Source organism: Cajanus cajan, chromosome 6, assembly GCF_000230855.2.
Source record: "Cajanus cajan strain Asha chromosome 6, NIPB_CcT2T_4, whole genome shotgun sequence".
Taxonomy (NCBI): Eukaryota; Viridiplantae; Streptophyta; class Magnoliopsida; order Fabales; family Fabaceae; genus Cajanus; species Cajanus cajan.
In genome coordinates, this window is record NC_138522.1 from 10769526 (window position 1) to 10796900 (window position 27375).

The 27375-nt window shown below is 29.2% G+C and overlaps 2 protein-coding genes across 3 annotated transcripts; one reads left to right on the forward strand and one right to left on the reverse strand.

Annotated features, from left to right (window-relative positions):
• Positions 1-17860: 17860 nt before the first annotated feature.
• On the reverse strand, positions 17861-24140 carry LOC109814538 (flavonol synthase/flavanone 3-hydroxylase). Of its 2 annotated transcripts, none has more exons than XM_083076718.1 (5): positions 24011-24140; positions 21489-21555; positions 19419-20089; positions 18793-19117; positions 17861-18279 (listed from the first exon to the last, which is right to left on the reverse strand). In XM_083076718.1, the coding sequence occupies exons 3-5, from the start codon at positions 19769-19771 to the stop codon at positions 18010-18012; spliced, it is 948 nt and encodes a 315-aa protein (XP_082932844.1). In that variant the 5' UTR covers positions 19772-20089; positions 21489-21555; positions 24011-24140; the 3' UTR covers positions 17861-18009. The 2 variants fall into 2 exon arrangements, with proteins under 2 accessions (XP_082932844.1, XP_020234581.1); XM_020378992.3 differs by lacking the exon at positions 24011-24140 and adding an exon at positions 23570-23679.
• On the forward strand, positions 22075-24443 carry LOC109814531 (flavonol synthase/flavanone 3-hydroxylase). Its single transcript, XM_020378984.3, has 3 exons — positions 22075-22637; positions 23360-23681; positions 23975-24443. Exons 1-3 carry the CDS (start codon positions 22285-22287, stop codon positions 24242-24244), a joined length of 945 nt encoding a protein of 314 aa, XP_020234573.2. The 5' UTR covers positions 22075-22284; the 3' UTR covers positions 24245-24443.
• The last annotated feature ends 2932 nt before the right edge of the window (positions 24444-27375 follow it).

The window sequence follows — 27375 nt, forward strand, 5'->3', positions numbered from 1 at the left end:
ACATGGAAGTGACATTCTTCGACTTGATGTAAGGTTTAGCTGACCTACTTCCCCATTTCCTGAACCTCATTTTTGGTGCCCTTTTCCTGATTGATCTTTGATATCCACCTTTTTTCCTAACACAGTACCCTCCCCCCTCACCAACTCCCTGAAGCTACCTCGTTGTAGTATACTTTTCTCTGTGTTGTCTGACTTATCTTTTGCATTGACGGCTACACTTTTCATTGCTTCACTACACGCCACCTTTGAAACTCCCGCCATCCATGAATTTGAATTTGGACAATCCGACCTAGCTCCGCCGTTGCTTCTACCTGCTGGAGATATGTCCTGGGCATAAGGATTGTCATCCCAAATCATGAATATTACTCAAAACTATCACAAAATGGGTACAAAAATACAATAAATAGAGCTTAGCTGGCTTAGATGCAAGTTAGATAAACCATGATTAAATGTAATCATGGTTAGCTATCTTGTACTTAAGATAACTAACTCTAGTTTAATGTCTACAAGTCTAGTTAGTTGTCTAGAAGTTTAAGAAGCAAACTAAGCTAATCCTAATTTAAAAATAATCTAGGTTAATTTAAATTAAATCTAACTACCTAGCTAACCTAATCATTATAACTACTAGACTAATGATTACTTTTAACAAGTTTGTTGATATGTCACAATTAAAGTCATGTGATTTAATTTGTAATTTGAATGACAAGTTTCGCATGGTTTGGACGTCCAAATCACTTGCATGGGCAAGTAGACATCCAACCTATGAGCCATAAAAAGATTTGGGTCATTCAAGCCCAAATACGTCTAATAAGACTTTGCTAGTTATACCCCCCTTAATCTACTAATTACACCTTAAGTAAAAATAATACAACGATAAAATTACCTACACTACTTGAACCAAAATACAAGGTCAAAATAAAGGAAAATATTTACAAGAATAAAAGGATGAACTATGAAATAACCCTATAGCTCCGCAAAAGCTTAAGCGTTCTATCTTCACCTTGAACTCATTTCTCTTGCATTCTTCTTGACATTGCTTTTGTTAAAGGTTCTATGATCTTCAAGAATGATTTTTCATCAAGAGGCTATTAAACAATTATAGTTAACAACATTGGAAAACTAACGAGTTTGAATTTTCTCTATTTTTCTTTTATTTTTTTTCTATTATTTTAAAGTAGATAAATAATATTAAATATATTATAAAAAATATTAATGTCTATTATACATCCAAAAATATAGTAATAGACCTAAAGAAACGGAAAGGATTTGAATTCGGCACATCAAGATTATTTTTAACCATTATTATTAGAAATGTGGGTTTGGATTAATTCAACCTATAAAATTGGTTAGTAAGGAAAATTGTTCATTACTTATATATATTATTGTGGTTTTATTTGTAGTCTATGTGAGATCTTTAACATATATCTCTCACGTCAATAACTAAACATCTTGAACGTGAAATTTGTAAGATTAAACATATGCAAGTAGTACAATAGCATCCTAATAGCTTGGCCGAATAATTCCAACAACATCTACTAAGATATGTTCTAATATGCTCTAATACCATCTTAAAAAAGTGGATTATAATCTAACTCAATCTTACAAAATTAGTTAATAAAATGAGAATTTCTCTCCACTTATAAACACTAGTTTGAAGATCTCATATCGACTAGTGATATGACAAAAATAGTGTATATAAGCGGGGAACGATCCTTACCTTATAATCCAATTTTGTAAGATTAAGTTATGCTCCAATTAATCTACTTTCTTAGTATATATATGTATCAAAACATATTAGACTCTATATTCTATCAAATATCGATGTTATCTAGTCCTCAACATGAGAGAGATGTATTGAAGATCTCAGATTGATTAAAGATAAGACCATAATGATGTATATAAGTAGGACTAACCTTCACCTTATAATTTGATTTCTTCTTTATGTTTTGACTACCATATAATGGTTAGAAACACGATTTTACTAACATTAATTTTTATTTTAGAAGTAGTTGTAGTTGGAAAAATATTTTGGGATGTTTTTAAATTAATTAAAATAATTTATTATAATTTTATTTCAAACTTTTGTTCAAAAAAAATTTAAGATACAAAATTTCCCATTATTTTAAAAATAATCAATCATTAAGCTCTCTTAATGAATTATTAATATTTATAAGAGTAAATTACGTTACCTTCTCCTGAAAGATAAGAGTGTTACACCCTCCTCCCCTCATATGCTAAAATATGCTCTAGTCCATTTAACTTTAATATAAATTACATTCCTCTCTCCTAAAAGATGTAAGTATTACACTATCCACCCTGCATAAGTTAAAATATAAAATAAATTACACTTTTATCCCTTAGAGTTTCAAGTATTATATTATCACTCTTTTATTATATTAACTTAATATTGCTAAAAAATTATTATGATAAGATTTAAAAAAAACTTTAAATTTAATTAATTATTAAAAATTATACTTTTAATTTAATTATTCATAGAAATATAATTTTAATTAAAAAATATTTCAAAATATTTTTGAATTCATTACTATTCATTCACTTAATTAAAAATCGTAAAATATTTAATTAAAATTAAATTAAATTATTAAAATAATAAATAAAATAAGAACTATAAATTAAATTATATATTATACTTTTATATATCAATATATATAATATAAATTAAGACACACATATATATATGTATATTAAATTTTATAATAATTATATTTTATTTAATAATATATTTTTAATATAAATATATTTGTTTAAAAGTTATATATTTAATATACATATTTTAACATTAGATTAATTAAATATAATAAAAAAATACTTCATCATAAAACACTAATTTATTTATATATTATTTAAATATTTTATTAGTAACATCAATTAAATAATATATTAAATTAACATATATATAATTAATACTATATAATGAAAATATTATTTTATTTAAAGTTTTATAAAAAGTATTACATTAACTATATTGATTAAATAATATCTTAACACTTGTATTTGATTTTATTATACTTATATATATATATATATATATATTATTTTTATTTTGATATGTAACTTTAAAAATATTTTGTAAAGGTAATAATGAAAATATTTTTTTTAAGATATATATAGTTAATTTTAGTAAAATTTATAATAATTTTTAAAATAATAATTAAATATATAAATTAAGAAAATATTTTTAAAGTGTAGCATGTTTAGATTTTTTAAGAAAAAAATGTTTATAAAAAAGGAGGGTGGTGTAATATTTGCATATTTAAAGAGATATTAGTGTAAAGAGTATTTTGATGATTTTTTTTTAATAAAAGTTCACAAAACTTTAACAAATAAATAAATAAATAAATAAAATATTATACATTAGAATCTGTCAAAAGAAAAAATCATAATTTTTAATACAAGAAAAAAATATAGTATAATATTTATATCTATTAATAGATATAAGGGAGTGTAGCTTACTCTATTTATAATGGTTAGTCATCTAAAACATCGGACTTCAGGTCCAATTTGTGTAGCGGGTCACCTCGATCTAAACATGAAATCAACTCAAGATAGAAGTTTTAATCTTAGTCAACACTAGGCATAAGCTTCTTCCTATGTTATTGAGATAAATATATTCCCATGATGTGTTTTAATTATTATATTTATTATATATGGTTACTTAATGGATGTGATGTTTGTTATGCATGTTAAGGGGTACCTTTGGAAAAGGCAGAGTGAGAATGCATTTGGCCTTTAAAATATGTTTAAAAGTTAAATATTTTTTTTTACAAAAAAAAAAAGAAGAAGAAAAGACATAACATCTCTTTAGTAATAAAGGAATATTTATTTTTGTTAGTCATGAATAATAAATCATAATATAGATCAAACTGTCGAATCGAAAAAATTAAGTGTTATTATATAGCTTTGTATCGGCTAAGTTCACAAGTTAGAGATAAGCGTACTCGAACCATTGACATTTTCTAATATGGAAAAGTCATATGACAAATGAGAATGTAAAGAGAAAACTTCTTGAAAATTTTGAGCTCAAATATGCTATTAGGAAAAAAAAATTGAGAGAGAAAAGTTAAAGAGAGATTTAAATTAAGTTATATAATACTTATTGTAATGTAATTTTATATGTATTTTATGCATTTTTATTTTAATTATAAAATTAATTGTTGAGTTGAATATGTTTGCATATGTGTTTATGTATTTATGTGATGTTTTTGTTTTCTTAAAACACACAATATATAAGATGCATATCTAATTAGTTTATTCTAAAATGTTTTTTTAGAGTAAAGAGTCAATAAAACTAGTTGAGCTTTAATGCTTATCAACCTTAGGTTATTTTATATATTTCATTATTTTTTATTTTATAACCTTTTGTGTGAGGATTGATTTTTATGTTTTTAATTGATCACTTGTAGGGATATTTTGGTCCATTTTTTGAGATGGTGTTTGGTGCAATTTTCAGTAGCTATTTTTTGTTGTTGTTGTGAACTTTATTTCAATAAATTACAAGGACCTTATTTATGTTTTTATTTGTTGTGTATAAAATGTATTTTAAAGAGAAACATATCTTATCATGATAATTACTATAGACAAAGTCTAGATATCATAGCTAAATAACTAAAATTGACAATTATTAGTAATATTTAATTTTTTGAGTGATTTAGAAAATGCTTGTGATAATATTTTGCATAAATTAAAGTTAATTAAAAATATAGAAAAATTAAAATTCATAAATTAAAGTATAGAGTTTGCAACTTCATTTATCACAATTCCCCCTAAATGTAATTTGCCTAAATTCTAAACCTTGTTGCCAATTCTAAGGTTACATAGCTTATGTGACATGATAAACTTGCTTTGGAAACCAATGGAATATTGGCTAAGGAGGAAGTGGGGTAACAAATAAGGAATGCTTCGAGTTGAAAGAGTATTAGGTTATCTAAGAGACCAAGTTTTTTTCTTTCTTATCTTAATACTTTTATTTGTTAATACTTGTTATCTCTTTGAGCTAAATAGTGAATTTTCTTTGTTTCATTAGAACTTAAGCAAAAAATAAAAATAAATTGTTAACCTATATCTCTAGGACGTGGAAAAAATTAGTCATGATGGAAAGAAATGATCCAAAGTTTGGTGTGGATGTGCATTACATCCACAAAACAAGTAAACACTAATTTTGGTGTGGATATGTCTTACACCCACAAAATGTTTAGGAAGGCTAGATAACATGGGCATCCATCAAGTGTCATATATTAAGTGCCCCTCTATTCTAAATAAATGGTTGAAAGCTGAAAGTTAATTTTTTTTTTACTGTTTTCAACCATAAAGGAAAGGTGCAACTTGAGAAGAAGCTTAGAAAAATTTAGATGAAATTGTTGAGAAAAAAAAAGTTGGATACCTTGACTAATTGTTCTCTTAGTTGTAGGTGTTTGGATTCCAGAAAAATAATGAATTTCCTTGTAGTCTAGTCACATTACAAGCTCAAAAATACCTTAGTGGTCCTTGCACACATGTGTTGCCATGTAGTTGTTTCGAAAGGAAAATATAAAGATAAAAATTAAATTGGATGGTGTTTAATGTGTGAATTGAGATAAACATTAACCCATATGATTACACTTGAATTGCAAATGGTGAAGAGAGCAAGTGTATTAAAACTTCATAACTCTGAGTGTCACGACAATTAATCTCTATGAAATTTCTTCATGAATTTTGAGTATGAATATGATATAATTACCATGATGGATGATGTGATTACTTGAATAGTTGAGAAAAGACCCCTTAATTGATGAGATTTGTTCAACCTAAGTTCACCTAATCTATTTGGTTTTCTAGAGTAGGAAATGTGTTTTGTTTTTACTTGCTCGAGGACAAACAAAATACTAAGTTTGGTGTGTTTTGATAATTGGAAAACATATCCATATTTTCTCAACTTAGGAAATTATCAAACATATATTATATTTTAAAGTCCTCTTTTTGTCAAAATAATACTTTTAATTTAGTCATGTTTAATTAGTAGAATTCTTTAAGTTTTAGGTGTTTTTGTTATTTTTTGAGACACTAGGAAAAAGGATAGAGCTATGGCTAAAGAGTTCAAGAAAAGATGATCATGACAAGCTTGCTTAAGCAAGGCCTAATGATTGCTCATGCACACAAGACAAGATTGAAGGTACTAGATCATCATGAAGCATTCATTTAAGTGAGCCACCTAGTCACTCTAAGCGAGTGAACACAAAGAGTCCACTTTTGATATATCAATAAGCTTGGTTAAACAAGCCAACCTTATCGCTTAAGCAAGGATGGGCTGAAGAAAGTCTATTTAAAACATTATAAAGTTAGGACTTGAGTAAATATAAAGTTACTTTGCATTTAACTTATTTTAAAGGATTAAAGAGAGTAAGAGTGGGAACATAAGTCATCATGGGGTTCTCGATGATCCCCTTTTGTACCTTTGAGCGAATTCCGAACGACTAAGTCTCATAATATTAGGAGTTGATGTAGTTGCTCGAATTCATGTAACACTTTCATGTTTTTATTCAATAAAAGTTTTTATTCAGTTAATTGAGGTTCTTCTGTTCTTAATGTATGTTTTGACTTGGTTATCCTTTGATGATCCCATATAATTAATAAAGGTTGAAAAATCCTTTTAAAACTATGACATGAAAAATAATACTAATAAACCTTATCAGTAGAAATATGATAAGAATTAATAGTCAATTTTTATACCTTTGAACTTAATGTGGATTGCTTAATTAAATTCCCTCAAGGAATTGAGATTTTTATTTAAGAACCTAAACTTTCTTGTCTAAAGGGTTAGGGTTAAAATATTTTTATTGGTTGTTAAATCATTAAATAATTATTAAAATTGGATAATAATTGAGAATGATACATGTGAGGAAGGTTAGTGAAATCAATTCATGACATCTCTTATTATAAATTTTCAATCATATTTTTTAATCGATCTTCTTATTCTTGAAATCGAAAAAAAAATGTTTTCTTAATACTTTTTTTGCATTCTTCAACAATCTTTCATATATTTTCCCTAATTAGTATTAAATTAGATATATTAGTTGTTATACAAGTTCATGTGGATTCTAGGGATAAGCATGGCCCAACCTAACCCGACCTGAGATTGATTTGGATGGATTTAGACTTTGAAATTGAACCCAGGGCATTTTCAAAATGAATTTGGGTTAAGTTTCGGGCCATCGGACCAAATTTAATGTATAATTTTTTTTAAAAGTATAGGTTTTATTGAATTATTATGTATTAATAATAAATATTTATTTAATAATTAATATTTTTATTACATGATATTATATTTATAATAAAATTATTTATTTTAAAAATATATATTATAAAAAATACCTTAATTTAAAATTTGTACTTCTTTTAATTTAGAATTTAACTATATATAATGTTAAAGTTAATATAGTATATCAAAGTTGGGTTAACTTGACTTTGTGTCATATATTTTTTAGCCAATCCAAATTATTTAACCTATACTCACTCCTAATAGATTTGATACTTAAACTTTTATTCATTTTACTATTTGTGACAAAGTACACCCGACAAAAGTCAATCAACTAACTAATAATATCACCCAAAGATGGTCAATTAGTTGTATAACCACAACCCTTATGGCATTTTCGAGAAAAGATATAGGTTTTCATGTATCTAATGCTTATTTGAGCACCCAATGCATACTTTAAGATATATTTGTTTTTACCTTAACAAGAAATGTTGCTTGGTTTCTGGAGCCAAAAATTATATTCACCTCCTTAGTATTTGGTGAAAGATTTATATAATTATTATTGGCAAGCGGACCAAGTTTCATTGTAGCAGTTCAGTATCGTCCTCAGGGATTTGTGATATTAGTAATTTCTATTCTAGTGATTTATAAAATAACATCAATATAATTGAGAGTTGATTCAATATGAGTTGATTTATAGCAACAAAATAAAATCTAGAAGAACAATTGTATAACAAGTGGATTGGATTCAGGTGTACTTGCTAACTCTTAGATCTACCTTAAACAAACATGATTTCAGTTTCATTACTTCCACATTCATTTAGTAACTCAACCAAATTCCTCACGATTGAATCCTAAAGTGATTAATCTTAAAAATAATTCCTCTATGCTTTGAGATTAATACTTTGCATTAAGAACCATAACTTGAACAAAGGTGGCTAATCAAATCTAGTCTATTCCTAGATCAAGAAATGACAAGGTGCGAGATTCAGTTCTAGTTTTCAAAAATGTTTTCCAACAGGATTTGAAAACCAAAAATCATACAAAGGGTGATCAAACTGATATAAGCATTCAGAGAAGAATCAAGCACAAGTAATGACAATGAAATGCATATATATTCAAGAAGAAGAAGAGTTAGTAGTTACACCTGAATCAATCCCAAAAGATTTAGCCACTCATGATGAGGGCCATTACAAGATCAAAGGAGAAGAAGAAATTATAAAGAGAAAGATGAAGAAATGGAGTTGATCCTTGTTCCCAAGCGATCTAGCCTTAAGATCTTCTCTTCAACTTTGTTTTTCCTTTTTCGTGAGCTCTCCTATGTTCCATTTTGTCCTCTTTCTGTTCTACTCATTTTCCCTTTTATATTGGCCTTCAAAACAAGGGGAAAAATAACGTTTTTAATTCTTACCGCTGCAACTATGATCCACAGCTATGGCTATGAAGAGTCCTTCATGCTTAAGTAATCTTCATGCTACAATTGTGATTCACAGCCATGGCTGTGGAGGGTCCTTCATGATTAAGTAATGTCAACACTCCAACTGTAGAATTTGCAGCCATGGTTGTGACTCTCTAGGCCTTTCTCATGATTTCCAGTATTGCATGGCTCAAGCTATGAACCCACAACCATGGCTACAAGTCTCTAGAACTTCCTTTTGCACTCCAAGTTTCCATGGCTATGGCTACAAAACCAAAGTCACGTGTTGGGATACAAACAAGTCCCATATTGATAAAATAAGATAAGAAATAACAACTTATATAACACAAACATACTTCAATGATTGATAGGCCTTTTGGATGATGACCAAAAGTAAAAACCGTGAGGGTTTAGGCCCAAAGCGGACAATATCTCATCATTGTGGAGTATGCTTGTATAATAACCTTAAAAAAAATAACCCTAATAAAATATCCTCTTAGACAAATACCATAAAATAACCCCATCAGTGATATCAAAACCGCCTGGTTAGATGCAATAACAACCCTCATAACTCATAACATATAATGTGATATATAAAGACAGATTTCGATGCATGAAAGGTTGGGTCCCTTGTTTGAGGGGAGGATTGTTGGGATACAAACAAGTCCCACATCGATAAAATAAGACAAGAAATAAAAACTTATATAACACAAACATACTTCAATGATTGAGAGACCTTTTGGGTGATGACCAAAAGCAAAATCGTGAGGGCTTAGGCCTAAAGCGGACAATATCTCATCATTGTAGAGTATGCTTGTGTAATAACCTTATAAAAATAACCCTCATAAAATATTCTTTCAGACAAATACCATAAAATAAACCCATCACCATGGCTGCAAGTCTCTAGTGCCTCCTAATTGCACTCTAGATTCTCACGGCTATGGCTGCAAAACCATGACCATGGCTGCATAATTCTGATTTCCACTGTTTCTACAAAAAGAAAAAGAAAACTTTCATTAAATTCCTACTACTCTTCTAGCCTTCTTATGTTCAATTAATTTTCCTATTTTTGGGTTAAATATCATCAATATATTTACAATTTTATCCAAAAGGTGTGCCAAATATGAAACAAAAACATGTATAATAGGCACTCAATAGTATTCATTGCACTTGTTATTAAATGATAATTCAACTTTGAAAAAGAACAACACTCTACACTTGATAAATATTGAAAGTGGTGTAAGGAAATGATACTCTATCACTTCTCAAATCCTGATAATCCTTATATAGGAATCCTTTGTACTTGGGTGGCTCCCCAATGTCCTTGGTGAATTGTGGCAATGGTTCGATCCCTTTGTGTCCTATTATGTTATGGAAGAACACATAAAGGTGTCGGTGTTGCTCTTTTGTTCTCACAACTTTGTGAGTTACACTTTTGACTTTTGTTACACAAGACCTTCAAAAACACATAGCAACAAAACTAGTTATATCATATAATAATAAAACTTCTATATAAGTATTTATAAAAGAGAAAAAGCAAGAAATAAAATGATGGCAATAACTCTAAACATGTAGTAACTTTGGTTGGCTAGACATTATGTGTACATCAAAAACAAACAATCCACAATTTTTGGTGCATTTATATTGTGCACCACACTAGAGGGTTTTCACATATAAACACTATCTATCTTGAAAAGATATTGTCTACTTTAAACTTAAACTTCCACGATTTTACTTTTGGACATTACCTAAAAGATATTTAACTAATGGAGCCAATTGTGTGTATATAAATATATGTTCATCCTCTTGTTTAGAGGGCATGAGACTTTGCTTGTTCTCCAAGCATTTGAAATTAAAGTTTACCTATATAACATCGCAAATATTGACCACAATAACACCTTCTTCTGGAACAACATGGATCAATTCTCCATTCTTATGGATCTAGATGCCTCCCACTTCTTCATGGATAACTAAAGTAACATAATTGTTATCTTCATGCTTCATGATTCCCTAATTCTTATCGTTGGAAGCTAGGAAGTATCAGAAAGCCACCATGTAATCCCTACTGTTATCGCTGTTGAATTCCTTCAAGAAGTTGGTAAGGAGCCCCAAAAAATCATTTATAATGTTCTCCAATAGCACACCCATGTTGTTTAGTGGCAAAAACATTTCTTCAAGCATGTCCTTACCACATTTGGCACACATTAGACACACCCTAGTCCCATATCTAAAATTTTAATGTGTAGAAAACTTTACTGATATCTAAACATAAGCTATAGTATATGGTTTCAATTTCAAACTCTTGAGTTGTTTAAGTAATTTTTTTTAACTATGCATGATGGAGACAATGTAGATTTTAACAACACTTGTCATATTGACAAAAGTGTTCAAAGGTTGAGAATTAATCCAACTCAACTCCATTAGTTTTTTTAAAAGATCCATACACACACTTAGTATGATATTTAAAAAAGAACGAAAGAAAGAAAGAAAAAGATTTAGTTTGATAGTCATTATTACGTATTAGTAATTTTGGTGCAAAGATGTCTACTTTCACCAATTCATCTATAATTCCAATGTTTAATGGTGAAAGTTATCATATTTGGGTTGTCAAGATGAAATTTGTTTTAAGATCTTACGGTTTGTAATTTTTGAAGTTGATCCACCACCATTGAGGGAAATTTCAACCATTACACAAATCAAATCTTATGAGGATAAGTTGAAGAAAGATAAATTCATCACTTGTTTGCATGTAGGACTTGCAGATCATATTTTTACTATAAAAATGGAATCGGAAACACCTAAACAGTTGTGGGCCAAGATTCAAGATGAATTTGAAGGTAGTAGTAGAGTCAAATTTGTTAGGCTTATCACTTTAAAGAGAGCATTTAAATTGATGAAGATGAAGGATAATGAATCTGTCAAAGATTATTCTGGAAGGTTAATAGATGTTGTGAACCAAATGCAACTTCTTGGTGAAACATCATTTACAAATCAAAAGGTTGTTGAAAAAGATCATGATTTTAGTGCTTGAAAGATTTGAAGCCAGGATTTCTGCAATTGAAGAGTCTTGTTATTTGAAAACTCTCACAATTACTGAATTGACCAGCAAGCTTTACGCATAAGAGCAAAAAGTCTCTATTAGAAGTGATGAAGTCATTGAAGGTGTCTTTTAAGTAAAGCACAATGGAAAGAATTTTGAAAAGTCATGAAATTCCAATAACAACAAAGGAAAAGTTGATGGTTCTTCGAGAAAAGGAAATGTTTTGCCTTGTTCTCATTGTCAAGGAAGTAACCATACTAAAGAAGATTGTTGGTTTAAAGATAAATATTTTTTCACTATAATTTTTGCAATAAAAATGACCATAGTGAACAGTATTGAGATTAAAGAAGAATCCATCTGAACAACAATTAGAAAAAGAGGCAAATGTGATTGAAGAAAAATGATGATGAAGATGAGTATTTATTTATGGCATTTCAAGAACTCAATTCACATGAATTGAATACTTGGCTCATTGATAGTGACTGCACTAGTCACATGACTAAACATTTATCATTTTTTACCTCCATTGACAAATCAATTGAATTGAAAGTCAAGATGAGAAATGGTGAAATTGTGCAAGCCAATGAAAAAGGAACAATTTCTATATCAACCAAGAAAGGTATGATAATTGTCAAAGATGTTCTTTACATTCCAAAATTCGATCACAATCTTTTTAGTGTTTCACAAATGTTAAGAAATGAATATGGAGTCTCTTTCAAAGAGAATTATTATTTTATGTTGGATGAACATGATTTAGAGATTGCAAAGATTGAGATGATCAAAGACAATTTTTATTTAAAATTTGATTTAATTGAAGATCATGATTTTATTGCAAAAATTGATGAGAGTAATGTTTGGCATGGAAGATTTGATCACACTTTTATGCAAGAAGTATTTGAGATGACAAATCTTGGCAAATGGTATTTAAAGACAAGAGGAGGAGTTAAATTGAATGACTATGATAATGATTTAGGTCAAGAAATTGATGTGCAACAACTTGTTGACGTGACACTTCAAAAATCAAGTTTTGGAGTTCATGAAATTAAAGTTTGTGATGTTCTTGACAAATATCAAAGAGGAGTATTAGATTTATAAGATTTTCATTTATTTAAATTTTGAATTTTGAATAAATTTTAGATAGGATATTTGTTATTGTTACAGTTTTATTTCAGTTATTCAATGTAATATCAACAAATAGAGTTGTTAGTACATGAGATTTGCTAAAGATTTTAAATTGATTGTAAACCTATACGTAGACATCCTCTTCTATGAATTTTTATGGAAATTTTAATGATAATTTTTCATCTTCAATTTTAATTTCAATTTGTATGCAAGATCCAATTTTTCCTGTATTTTTTACAAAATATTTTCAACATATTGCAACATTCACCCATCAGGAGACTTTTGTGGAAATTCATCTTAATTCAAACCAGAAATTAACTCCAACCATTAAAGTATAGCTTTCACCACCCCAAATGTTTTCCACACTTTTTTTCCAAATAATCAAAGTGCCATCTACAAATTGAAGAAAAGATATATTAGGACATATCCCTCCTAGTTTGAATATCTTAAAATAGTCAATTTTTATCGGTTCTTTGAATAACAAGCTAAGACCATTCGGCTGCAATTAGGAATAAAAAATGGAGAAAGTGGATTTTCTTCTCTAATTCTTCTTCCCATATGAGACTCTTTAATAGGGTAACCATTTACCAAGGCAAGATCCTAGTAGACTCAAAACATCATTGTATCCAACCACTCTATTTTTTTTAGGCAAAAATACATTTCTCGTCCCTTATATTATTTATTAGTGTCATTTTAGTCTCACTTTAATTAATTGAATCAATTTAGTCCCTCATCTTTAAAATGTATCTCAATGTTTGACCTTCCGTTTCTTCTATTTAAATACTTAACAGATCTCACACGTGACATGATGACATAACACGTGACATGATGACATAACACATGTCAACATCTATTATTTGAGTTTATTTTAGATTAATAGAGCATTATTAGAATTTCTACGGTTATGAATTTTAATTATAGGAATTATAAGTGTTGTTACACTTTTATGAGTATTTACATTTGTCATTTAATTTTATGTTTATGAGCAGAATTTGTATCAATTTTCAATTGTGTTTTGTGTATTTAAAAGGTTGCAAGTATGAATAAAAATATATGAGTTTCAGCCTTCTAATTTTTTCTTAATCCCAACAAGTGGTATCAAGAGCTTGCTTCTTACGGGCTGTGAGGAAAAGTTTATTGAGCGCTAAACACATTGAGATTGAGTGCAAACACTAAAATGAGTGATTTATTGTTTAAACAATTTTTGGTGCAAGGATGTCTACTTCCACCAATTCACCTGCAATTCTAATGTTTAATGGTGAAAATTATCATATTTAGGCCATCAAGATGAAATTTGTTTTAAGATCTCAAGGCTTATGGAATGTTGTAATTTTTGAAGCTAATCCACCACCATTGAGAGAAAATCCAACCATTGCACAAATCAAAGCTTATGAGGAGGAGAAGCTGAAGAAAGATAAAGCCATCACTTGTCTACACGCAGGACTTGCAGATCATATTTTTACTAAAATCATGGACTTGGAAACACCTAAACAGGTGTGGGACAAGATTCAAGATGAATTTGAAGGCAATAGTAGAGTCAAATCTATTAGACTTCTCACATTGAAGAGAAAATTTGAATTGATGAAGATGAAGGATAATGAATCTGTTAAAGATTATTCTGGCAGATTAATGGATGTTGTGAACCAAATGCGACTTCTTGGTGAAACATCATTTACAGATCAAAAGGTTGTCGATAATATCATGGTTTCGGTGCCTAAAAGATTTGAAGCCAAGATTTCTGCAATTGAAGAGTCTTGTGATTTGCAAACTCTCACAATTATTGAATTGACTAGCAAGCTTCACGCACAAGAGCAAAGAGTCTCCATTAGAAGTGATGAAGTTATTGAAGGTGCCTTTCGAGCAAAGCACAATGGAAGGAATTTTGGAAAGTCACGAACTTTCAATAAGAACAAAGGAAAAGGTGAAGGTTCTTCGAGAAAAGGAAATTTTTTGCCTTGTTTTCATTGCCAAAGAACCAACCATTCTAAAGAAGATTGTTGGTTTAAAGATAAACCACTTTTTCACTATAATTTTTGCAATAAAAATGGTCACAGTGAAAAGTATTGCAGATTAAAGAAGAATCAACTTGAACAACAACTAGAAAAATAGGCAAATGTGATTGAAGAAAAAAATGATGATGAAGATGAGTATTTATTTATGGCATCTCAAGAATTCAATTCACATGAATTGAATACTTGGCTCATTGACAGTGGTTGCACTAGTCACATGACTAAATATTTATCAATTTTTACCTCCATTGACAAATCAATTGAGTCAAAAGTCAAGATGGGAAATGGTGAAATTGTATAAGCAAATGAAAAAGGAACAATTTCTATTGCAACCAAGAAAGCTACTATAATTGTTAAAGATATTCTCTACATTCCAAAATTGGATCAAAATGTTCTTAGTGTTCCACAAATGCTAAGGAATGGTTATGGAGTCTCTTTTAAAGAGAATTATTGTTTTATCATGGATGAACATGGTTTAGAGATTGCAAAGATTGAGATGACCAAAAATGGTTTTTATTTGAAATTTGATTTGATTTAAGATCATGATTTTATTGCTAAAATTGATGAGAGTAATGTTTGGCATGGAAGATTTGGTCACACTTTTATGCAAGATGTATTTGATATGACAAATTCCAACAAATGGTATTCAAAGACAGGAGGAGGAGTTAGATTGAATGACAGAAGATCAATTGACAGACATCTTCACAAAGGCACTTCCAAAAGGAAAGTTTGAGAACTTGAGAGGGAAACTTGGAGTTAATAGCTACTGATACAAGGAGGAGTGTTGAGAATCTGAATCAACATATATTATTTGAGTTTATTTCAGATTAATGGAGCATTATTAGAATTTCTGCGGTTATGAATTTTAATTATAGGAATTATAGGTGTTGTTACACTTTTATGAGTATTTACATTTGTCATTTAATTTTGTTTATGAGCAGAATTTGTATCAGCTTTCAATTGTGTTTTGTGTATTTAAAAGGTTGCAAGTATAAATAAAAATATGAGTTTCAGTCTTCTAATTTTTTCTGAATTCCAACATATCTTTTGCCTCTTTTTGCCTTATTCACTATCTGATTTGCAAGAAGCACACCTCCTCTTTATGAATGGTATTTAACTTTTATATATTACTAAAGATATAATCTTCCTCAACTTGTTAGTCATGACTTTTGCAAGAACATTGAACATTCACCCTATTAGAGATATTGGCCTATAGCCCCTAACTTGTGTGCATTTTTTTAGGCACAAGAGTAATGAAAGAACAAATGAATCCTTTGACTAATTTCCCATAACAATGAAATTCCTCCATGAAATCAATAAAGTCCTTTTAAATTGTATTCCAAAAGTCCTTTATAAATTTAAAATTTATTCCATTTGGACTACTCTTAGAGCTCTCACAATTTCATACTACTTCCTTTTCATCAGAAACTATGTTCCAAGTCACATAATAATTTCTTGCCAAGATGGTTAATTGGTCATGGAACCACAACCCTTGTTGGCATTTTTTGAGAAAAGATATAGGCTTTCACCAATCTAAAACCCTATGCATGCTTTAAGATATATTTGTTTTTTGACCCCTAACAAGAAATGTTGCATGGTTTCTAAAGCCAAAAATTATATTTATTTTGATGAATGAAGGTTACGTATCTGAATCACCAAAGATTGGTTGTATAGTTTTTTTTTTCTCTTTGCCTTCAAACCTATATTTCGTCAATGAATATCTTAAACTGTTTACATCAAATAGATTTGAATGTTATGACTGTATTCTACGTCTTAAATGCAGGTTTTCTTGCGGCATTTGAAGAGTGAGTACAGAAGTTAAAGGCGAATGGGAGGGTTGTTTATCTTATCTCTAGTGGCTTCTAATAAATGATCATTGTATGATGAATAGTTGTATTAAGTGGTTTTTCTGGTTCACTTTGGACTTATAGGAGGAAATCAATATTTTATCTTCATATTACACTGCCTTTGAAAATATTTGAAAAATAGAACATACACTCCTTTTAGGAGCATAATCTTTGAGATAACATTACTTCTATTAGGATTATTTTATGATATTTGTTTAAAGGGATATTTATATTTATCAAGAGGACGATTATAATTGTTATTTTTATAATGTTATTTCATACACAACTCCACAATGATGATATATTATTCGCTTTGTATTTAAACCCTCACGGTTTTGTTTTTGGTTTTCACCTGAAAGAGCCTAACCTTTTATGTAGAGGAATATGTCTTTGTATATCACATTATGCAATATTTATCAAGAGAAGGATTATAACTTTGTTATTATAACTTTGTTATTATAACTTTGTTATTTTTATAAGGTTATTTCACACTCAACTCCACAATGATGATATATTGTCCACTTTGGGGTTAAGTCCTCACATTTTTGCTTTTGGTTATCACCCAAAAGGATCTAACCTTTTATACAACGGAATTTGTCTTTATATATTACATTATGCAATATTTATCAAGAGGAAGGTTATAACTTTATTTTTTTATAGGTTTATTTCACACACAACTTTACAACAATCAGATATTGTCCGCTTTGAATCTAAGCTCTCACAATTTTGTTTTGGATTATCACCCAAAAGAATCTAACCTTTTATCCAGTAGAATTTGTCTTTGTATATTACATTATATAATATTTATCAAAAGGAAGGTTATAACTTTGTTTTTTTTATAAGATTAGTTCACACATAACTCCATAATAATGAGATGTTGTCTGTTTTAAACTTAAGTTTTCACGATTTTGCTTTTTTGATTGTCATTCAAAAATTCTCTTAATCATTAAAGTATACTTATACTTTATAAGTTATTAATTATTTCTCTTTTTATTTTATTGATGTAGGACATTGTTTATATCCCAACAATTTTCTCCACACTACACACATCTCTTTCGTAATACAACTAAATTTCAATTTTAATTTAGAATGTGGAGCGAATGTGAAACACTTGATGAATTTTGAATATTTTATTGTGCATCAGAAGGGGGAATTAAATATCTGATATTAAAATATGGATCAAGACCTCTTCTATATATATCCCTTAAGACAACAAGGGAGCCATAATAAACCATAAATAGTTCACAAACAATTCGTGCTATGAATCTAGTACGAAGCATGATTATTTTTTGTTGGTAGTAGTAATGGATCTACCCTATAGTCTAGTTATCAATTGCATAATGAGTAATCTGGATCACATCCTCAGGCCGAGAAGGTGGATTGATCTTGTTCTTCATTCTCAACTCCTGGTAATCCTTATATAGGAATCCTCTATACTTTGGTGGCTCCCCAATGTCTTTGGTGAATTGTGACAATGGTTCAACCCACTTGTCTCCTATTATGTTATGGAAGAACGCATAAGAGTACCTGCTTCGTCCTTCTGTTCTCACTACTCGGTAAGTTGCACTCTTAAACTTTTTGTTACTCAAGACCTTCAAAAGATGTCAAACAAAACTATTTAGATTGAAAGATGACATAATAATCAAACTTGCTATCGTGTGTTCCTAAGTTCTAACTTCTTTGTTATTAATGAAACACAATAACATACTAAACCTTATTTTAGTTAGTGGACGATTTATGTAAAATTGTAAATCAAAGTAAGTGTATCCTTGCTTCACTTTAAAGCCAAAAATATAAATGTAGTAATGTCAAAGTAATTAAGTTATATTTTTTCACAGAATCCTACTAGGAAAGTATTTCTATTGGAGACACTGTTGAGCATAAAATGTAAACAAATCTTCTACTGAGAATTCGAATTTTAAACTCATTTCGTCAAACATTTAGATAAACTTCTTTATAAGTATTAATAGGTAAGAAAAAATAGGGACCTAAATGACCACAGTAACTCTAAACATGCAATAATTAACTCTAGTTTGCTAAAATCTGTGTGATACAACAAAAACAAACAGCCCAATGTTTGGTGCATTTGAAAACATAGAGTTTACCTGGATAATATTGCCAACATTGACCACAATAGCACCTTCTGTTGGAACAACAGGGATCCACTCTCCATTCTTACGGATCTGCAAGCCTCCAACTCCATCCTGGATAGCTAAGGTAATACAATTGCTATCTTGACGATCTGTGATTCCATTATTCTCATTTTTGGAAGCAGCTGGGAAGTAATGGAAGGCCACCATGTAATCTCCACTCCTGTCATGATTGAATTCCTTCAAGAAGTTGGTAGGGAGACCCAAGCACTCGTTTATAATGCTCTCCAACAGCACACCCATCTTGCTCATTTGTACAAACATTTCTTCAAGCACGATCCTATCACATTTGGCACACATTAGACACACCCCAGTCACAGATCAAGAATTTAAATGTGTAAAAAACATTACTAATACAAAAAACATAAACTATTGTATATGATTTCAAATTCTTGAGTTGTTTAAGTAACTTTTTTTGTTTTAACTATGCATGATGGATACAATGTAGATTTTAACATCAACACTTGTCATATTACAAAAGTGTTCAAAGGCTGAGAGTTAATCCAAGTTTTTTTAACGATCCATACACACATTTGATAATATATTAAACAAATAAACCGATGAGAAGTGATTGAGTTAACCTGAAGTTGGGAGGGTTTGGAGGGAAGACATTGGAGCTGGATCCTGGAGGAAAGACCAGCAAGAACTCGTTTTTGTCTGGGGAATGCGGAGGCCTCCGATTGTAGCCAGGAGGGAATAGTGCACCAGAGGAAGCACTGCTCTTGCTCTTTTCTTCATAAGAGTAATCAAAAAAGGTCTTAGATAGCTGCAAGGCCTCTTTAATCAAATCTAGTGAAAGCCCATGATTCACTATTTGGAAAAAACCATATTCAGAACAGGCTTGAGTGATTACTTCCATGGCTTTCTTTTTGCTATCCTCATCCTCTCTCAGGAAAGGAGAGAGATCAACTACTGGAATGCATGTCTCACCCATCTCTTCCTTCCTTCCTCCAAATTATGAAACCTCTATCTGTGGACAGTGTTGTATTTGGCACCCTACCCCATATACCATATATATTTATATGATTTCAATCTGAAACATGTCAAGTTATAGCTTTTTTTTCTTCAGTAAAATAAAAATAATTTGTCTAATTTGTTTTAAGCCGAGGTTACTAGTTGCTTTCTTGGATCCAATGTTGGTAACTTTGCCTATGTCCTTAAGTGTATTGGAATCTGCAGTTTTTGTTATAACTTTACACAGAGGTTCTGCCAGTTTGAGGGCACGTCCAGTGCATGCATTGCTTCAAGCCACCTGTAGATCAGTGACTCACAAGTCACAATGCATGATAAATATTTGGTATATAAATGACAAAATTTGATGCATAGGCAATTAGAGGCACTTAAATTCAGATGCAGCAGATCATACAACTTATTCGAGTAGCATTACTTAGTTGAACATTCTTAATTTTATATAGAAAATCCACTCAGATGCCTTAGTCAAGAACATGCAGCTTATTCAAGTAAGAGAATAAATTAAATAAAACTGAAATAGAATTAAACATTTGCCTCGGTGATCATTTCTCATTTTGTAAGATGCCTCCCAAAGTAATCCTGCACGCTAGGAAACCGCTATATATACAGTAAATATAGCAATTTTACTATTGTAGTTTCAATGAAAAAAGCGGATATACCATTAGTATCTAAAAAAATGCTCAAGGGGCGAATCCATAAATAACTTCATAGGACAATAAATAGAACTATAGTCAGAGAGACAATTAACTAATAACTGGCGTTAGTAGCTCCATCTGCTAACATTAGTTATAACCACAAAGGGTGGCTATGCTCATCCCTAAAGAACAGTTGCATACTCCTACAAACCAAAAACAAAAAAGAAAATCTTAGAAACTTTTTTATTAAAGCAATTTCACCACCAAAATTATTTCATTAACTTCATTTTAGTATTGATCAGTAATAAAGTGTAATTCCTAGTAGATGATTCCATCAGAATTTTTTCAATAGTAAACTAACTGGTAGTACAGAATGCACATTAAGAATATAACCAGAAACCATTACATTCCATAAAAGTGTAGATGCAAAACTCTACAACATTTGCTAATCGACTGACATTTTATACAAGAAAAAGGTTGAAAATTGTATATCAATTACCGCATCATCAGCTTCATCCTCATCACCTTCCTCTTCGTCAGGTTCTTCGTGTATTAATATAATTAATTTTTGTAAGAATTGAAAGAGAGGATTTTTATTAATTTGTTTCATGCTCATCACATTTTTCTTTTTTTTTTATTATAGAGATACATTTGTCCCTAAAACAAATAAATATGAAAATAAATAAATATAAAAGAAATAAGAAAAAATCATATCGAATATCCTAAAATAATATCAAATCTCCTAAGATATTTTTTTTTAAAACAGTAAGAAATACAAGGAAAGCAGAATATTTTCACAAAAGAAATACAAATGGTATCAGAACTGACATTGAAATAAGTAAGTGGGTTTGTCCATAAATCATCCTTGATTAATTCTGAAGGCCATAGAGATAAATATAACAGTAAGATTTATGTGATACAAATACACAAACTATTAAAAAAAAAAAAAAAAAAAAAAAGTTCAACTTTGATAATAGAGATGAAAAAACAACAGCAGGATGCTGGATGCACAACTAATTATACAAACCACCAGACAAAATATACCTCGTCGTGAATGTGATCCATACCATTATCATCTTTCTGCTCGGTATCACTAAGCCAACTAAAGAAGCTGCATACATTAGCACAAAGAAAATAAAAATAATGATTTATTTGTTTCAAGAACTGTTAGCAAAACGAATTTTGACAATTTTTACATAAAAATCATTAATTGATCACTGAAGAATGAAGGGTAAAACAATGTGTTCAATTTATTCATTTATAAATGTAGAATATAACAAAATATTGAAGATAGAATCATACATTAGCAAATTGTCAAATAATTGAATTAATTTCCAGATTTAAACTAACAGAATAGCAGTAGAAGACAAGTTGAATTGATAAGTGACTGATTGACCTTGTTGAATTGGTGTCAATTATAATAATATCCAATAATTATGATATGTATGTAATAACTTTTGTCATTTAAATACCAAATGTTTATCATGCATGCAGTGTGACTTGTGAGTCACTGATCTACAGGTAGAGCGAAGCATGCAGTGGTTGTGCCCTCTGATTGCAGAGCAGACTGCATTAAGAGGCCTGCCAGAACATCATGTGTACATGTTATAACAAAAATTGCAGATTCCAATACACTTAACACCAACATTGGATCCAAGAAAGAACCATGTAAGCTCTCTGCTTAAAACAAATTAGACAAATTATTTTTATTTTAAAGAAGAAAAAAAGAGGTATAACTTGACATGCTTCAGATTGAAATCATATATGATATATGGGGTTGGGTGCCAAATACAACACTGTACACAGATAGAGGTAACATAATTGAAGGAAGGAAAGAAAGATGGGTGAGGCATGCATTCCCACAGTTGATCTCTCTCCTTTCGTGAGAGAGGATGAGGACGGCAAAAAGAAAGCCATGGAAGTAATCACACAAGCCTGTTCTGAATATGGTTTCTTCCAAATTGTGAATCACGGTGTTTCACTAGATTTGATTAAAGAGGCCATGCAGCTATCTAAGACCTTTTTTGATTACTCTGATGAAGAAAAGAACAAGAGCAGTGCTTCATCTGATGCACCACTTCCTGCTGGCTACAATAGGCATCCTCTGCATTCCCCAGACAAAAATGAGTACTTGCTGATTTTTCCTCCAGAATCCAGCTTCAATGTCCTCCCTCAAAACCCTCCCAACTTCAGGTTAATTCAATCACTTCTCTTCAGTTTTTTATTTTTAATAACCATCCTATTACTATGAAGTATTCACTTTTAATAGGATCTCTAATCCCAACCATTGTGATCACTCATAATATTCTGCACTCCTCCAAAAATAAATGTTAATCAACAATGTCAAACTGATTTCTTTTTCTTTCTTTCCTTGTTTTAAAGTATCATATCAATTGTGTAGATCATTAAAAAGAATAAAGGAATTGAATTGCGTTAATTCTCAGCCTTTGAGAACTTTTGTGAATATATGTTAAAATCAACATTGTCTCCTGTTAGGGTTATGATATGGTCGATCAGTCTATGATTTATATTATATTTTTCTAAGAAGAAGGTTATGTCTTGCTATTCTTATTAGGATATTTAGAGATATTTGATCACAACTCTACAATGGTTAGATATTATTTATTTTGGATTTCACATTCTCATGATTTTACTTTTAGTTATCATCTAAAAGATCTCTCAACCCATAATGTATGTTCTTTATAAATCTTGCTTCTCTTTTTGTTCTAACGAGGAATTTTGTCCTTATTCCAACAACTCCATCACACATAGGTTAAAACAAGCCAGTTAAACAACTGAGGAGTTTGCAACCATATAAAAAAAAAGGTTTATGTTTAGATATTAGAAAAGTTTTTTACACAACAAAATTCTAGATCTTTGACTGTGGTGTCTCTAATGTGTGCCAAATGTGATAGGGACGTGCTTAAAGAAATGTTTGTGCAACTGAGCAAGATGGGTGTGCTGTTGGAGAGCATTATAAACGACTGTTTGGGGCTCCCTACCAACTTCTTGAAAGAATTCAACAATGATAGGAGTTGGGATTTCATGGTGGCCTTGCGTTACTTTCCAGCTTCCAACAATGAGAATAATGGAATCACAGAGCATGAAGATGGCAATTGTGTTACCTTTGTTATCCAGGATGAAGTGGGAGGCCTGCAGCTCCGGAAGAATGGAGAATGGATCTCTGTTGTTCCAACAGAAGGTGCTATTGTGGTCAATGTCGGCGATGTTATCCAGGTAAACTCTATGTTTTCAAATGCACCAAAATTATGGGTTTCTTTTGTATCATATAGTTTCAAATTCACATAATTACAGTTACATTACTGCATTTGTATTTTTGGTTTTGAAATGTAGCAAGAATAAACTGAATTTTATCTACATAAATCGTCCACCAACTAAAAATAAGGTTTAGTTAGCTATTGTGTTTCATTAGTAACAAAGAAGTTAGAACTTAGGTACAAGTGATAGCAAGATCAAATATAATGTTATTTTGGGATCTAACTAATTTTGTTGACACTTTTATTTTGAAGGTGTTGAGTAACAAAAAGTTCAAGAGTGCAACTCACCGAGTTGTGAGACCAGAAGTACGAAATAGGTACTCTTTTGCATTCTTCCATAACTTAAAAGGAGACAAGTGGGTTGAACCATTGCCAAGATTCACCAAAGACATTGGGGAGCCACCCAAGTATAGAGGATTCCAATTTAAGGAGTATCAGGAGCTGAGAATGAGGAACAAGACCAATCCACCTTCAAGACCTGAGGATGTGATCCACATTACTCATTATGCAATTGATACCTAGACTCTTGGGTAGATCCATTACTAGCAACAAAAATAACCATGTCCTGTTCTAGATTTTCTGTACGGATTATTTGTCAACTATTTATGATTAATTGTTGCTCCTATGTTGTCTAAACTAATCTGAAATAGGTCTAGATCAAAATTCCAATCAGATATTTCCCCCTTTCGTGATGCACAATAAAATATTCAAAATTCGTCAAGCCTTTATAGTTCATTGTTGCTCCTATGTTGCCTAAAGCATAAGCTATCTTTGTATTTGTATTATTGTTTTTTGTTGTTTATTTGTATGTTTTTTTTTTATCGAACCATCAGCTCCACATCTCTACCGAGGTAGTATATTGTTACTTTGGACTTCAACTCTTTTAAATCTGCTTTCGTTCATCAATCTAAAGACCTTATATCAATTATATTAATGAAGTATTATGTGCTTTATAAATCCAAATTCATTCTCTTATTTTAATGATATGGGACTATATTTGTATATCAACAAATTAAAATTGGAGTTTTAGATGTATTATGCAAGAGAAATGTATATGAAGTAACATTAATGTGTTAATCTCAAAGATTATGGGTCTCTAAGGACTATACGTTTTAATTTTCAAATATTTTCAAAGGTAGCATACTATAAAGATAAATAAAAAAAGTTAAATTCACAATTTGTTATATTAATTATTGATTTCCTCTTATGAGTCCAAAATATCCCAGAGAAACAACCATCCTATTGGTCACGATCTATTTGGTGGTAAAAATATGATAGGATAGGATAAGATATTGTGTTATAATCTGATGTTTATCATGTTAATAGGATATGATAGTTTTATTCTATTTTGTTGATCTAGTGTATTTTTTTTTTATCTTGAAGGAGTAGTTGGATTAAGAATCAACAAGATAGGATAAGTTTTCTTCTTTCATCTCTTTATGCATTATGCCACATGATATGATATTATATTATATAAAATAACAAAAGAAATATAAGATTAAAATATTTTTTTAATCTTATAATTTCACCTATTTTACCTTTTAGTCTCTTTAGTTTAAGATAATATTTTTAGTCTTATACATGCAGTTTTGTGATCCTTTTAGTTCCTATAGTTAATTTTGTTAGAGAAAAAGATACACGTTAGAAGGGGGTTGAATAGTGTATATCAAAAATTCGTGTTTTTTGAAGTGTAGTGAAGTGGCAGAAGTTGTGACAAACGAAGTACTAGAACGTGATTTAATTTTGTTTTTATAAGAAATCATCTTCGATTAATATAACATTTTGTATATATGATTTAAGAGTAAAAAAATTTCAATTTAACGGTTGAATTTACAAAATTCACATTTAATATAAAGTTATTGAGCGGTGTAACACTTAGTAAAATTTACACCGATGTAATTATAACCCCCCCTCATATATATATATATATATATATATATATATATATATATATATATATATATATATATATATATATATATATATATATATATATATATATATATATATATATATATATATATATATATATATATATATATATATATATATATATATATATATATATATATATATATATATATATATATATATGACTTTTACTAAGTATTACACCGCTCAATAACTTTATATTAAATGTGAATTTGGTAAATCAAACTATTAGATTGAAAGTTCATATCTCTCATAGATTATATATACAAAACTTTATATTAATCCAAGATGATTTGATACTTCATTTTTATAAAAAAAATTGATGTAATATATTCATTTCAAAATACACTAAAATATAAATACTTTGATTACCTTCCAGTTGTTGTTCAATTTTAACAAATTTTGATATACACTTATAAAGTGATATGAACTTTCAATTTAACAATTGAATTTACAAAATTCACATTTAATATAAAGTTATTGAACGGCATAATACTTAGTAAAAGTTACACCGGTATAATTATAACCTCTTATATTATAAATATATATATATATATATATATATATATATAGGGACGGATGCACGTTTGGAATAGTGGGGCACTTGCCCCCACTACTATTTGACATATACATAATTTTTTATCTAAAATAATAATATATTTTAAAAAATAAAAATTATATTCTAATAAAATAAAAATATAGATTCAGAAAAAATATTTATTTATTTAATATCTGTCAAAATTTTGAAAGAAATTAATTCTCATGTGATAAATTTTTTTTATTAATAATGAATTAATTTTTTAAAAAAGTTTAATTATAATATATATGTGTATATATATATATGTCTTAATATTCACATATATAATGTAATATATTAAAATAAATAATTTTTTATAAAATAAAATTTGTACCATTCATGTTTATCTTTTGTGTTTTTTATTTATTGTATACGTTGATTGAAAAAATCAAAATAGTATTGTATATATTGATTAAAAAAATCAAAATAAGAAAAATCAGAAAATTTATGTTTCATTTAGAATTGTTATTATAAGATATATTTTAAAATAAATTATCATCTAAAAATATATATTAGATATTAAAAACATATTTATATCATAAATAAATTAAACTGAATTTTTATAAAATTTAACATATTTATTTTTTTATATTTTTAATAGTGTTAAAAAGATGGACATTTAAAATAAAATTTATAAAATTTAACATTGTAAATTATTCAATAATATGTGATATGATAACTAAAAAATTAAGTTATAAAATGATAATTATATTTATTTATATACTCTAACACATCTTACATACAAGATAAATTCATAAGTTTGTTGAAAGATAAATTTATATTTTAGTCACGATTTTGAAATTATATAAAGAAAAAAAAAATCGTGTATCTCATGTTAAAGGAAGTATATATAAAATTGTTAATAAAATATAAGTTCATTAAGATAATATACATAATACTTCAAAAAAAAAACTTTTAAATTTTAATAATAAAAAAATTGTCTTGTAGATTGCGACGGTTTATAGTAAACTGTCACAATGCTGAAAATTTTGCGACGGTTTATGGCTAACTGACGCAATGTTGAAAAAAATTTGCGACGATTTATGATTAACTGTCACAATGTTAAACAATTTTGTGACGGTTTTTGATAAACCGTCGCAATGTTAAACAAATTTTGCGACGGTTTATGATAAACCGTCGTAAT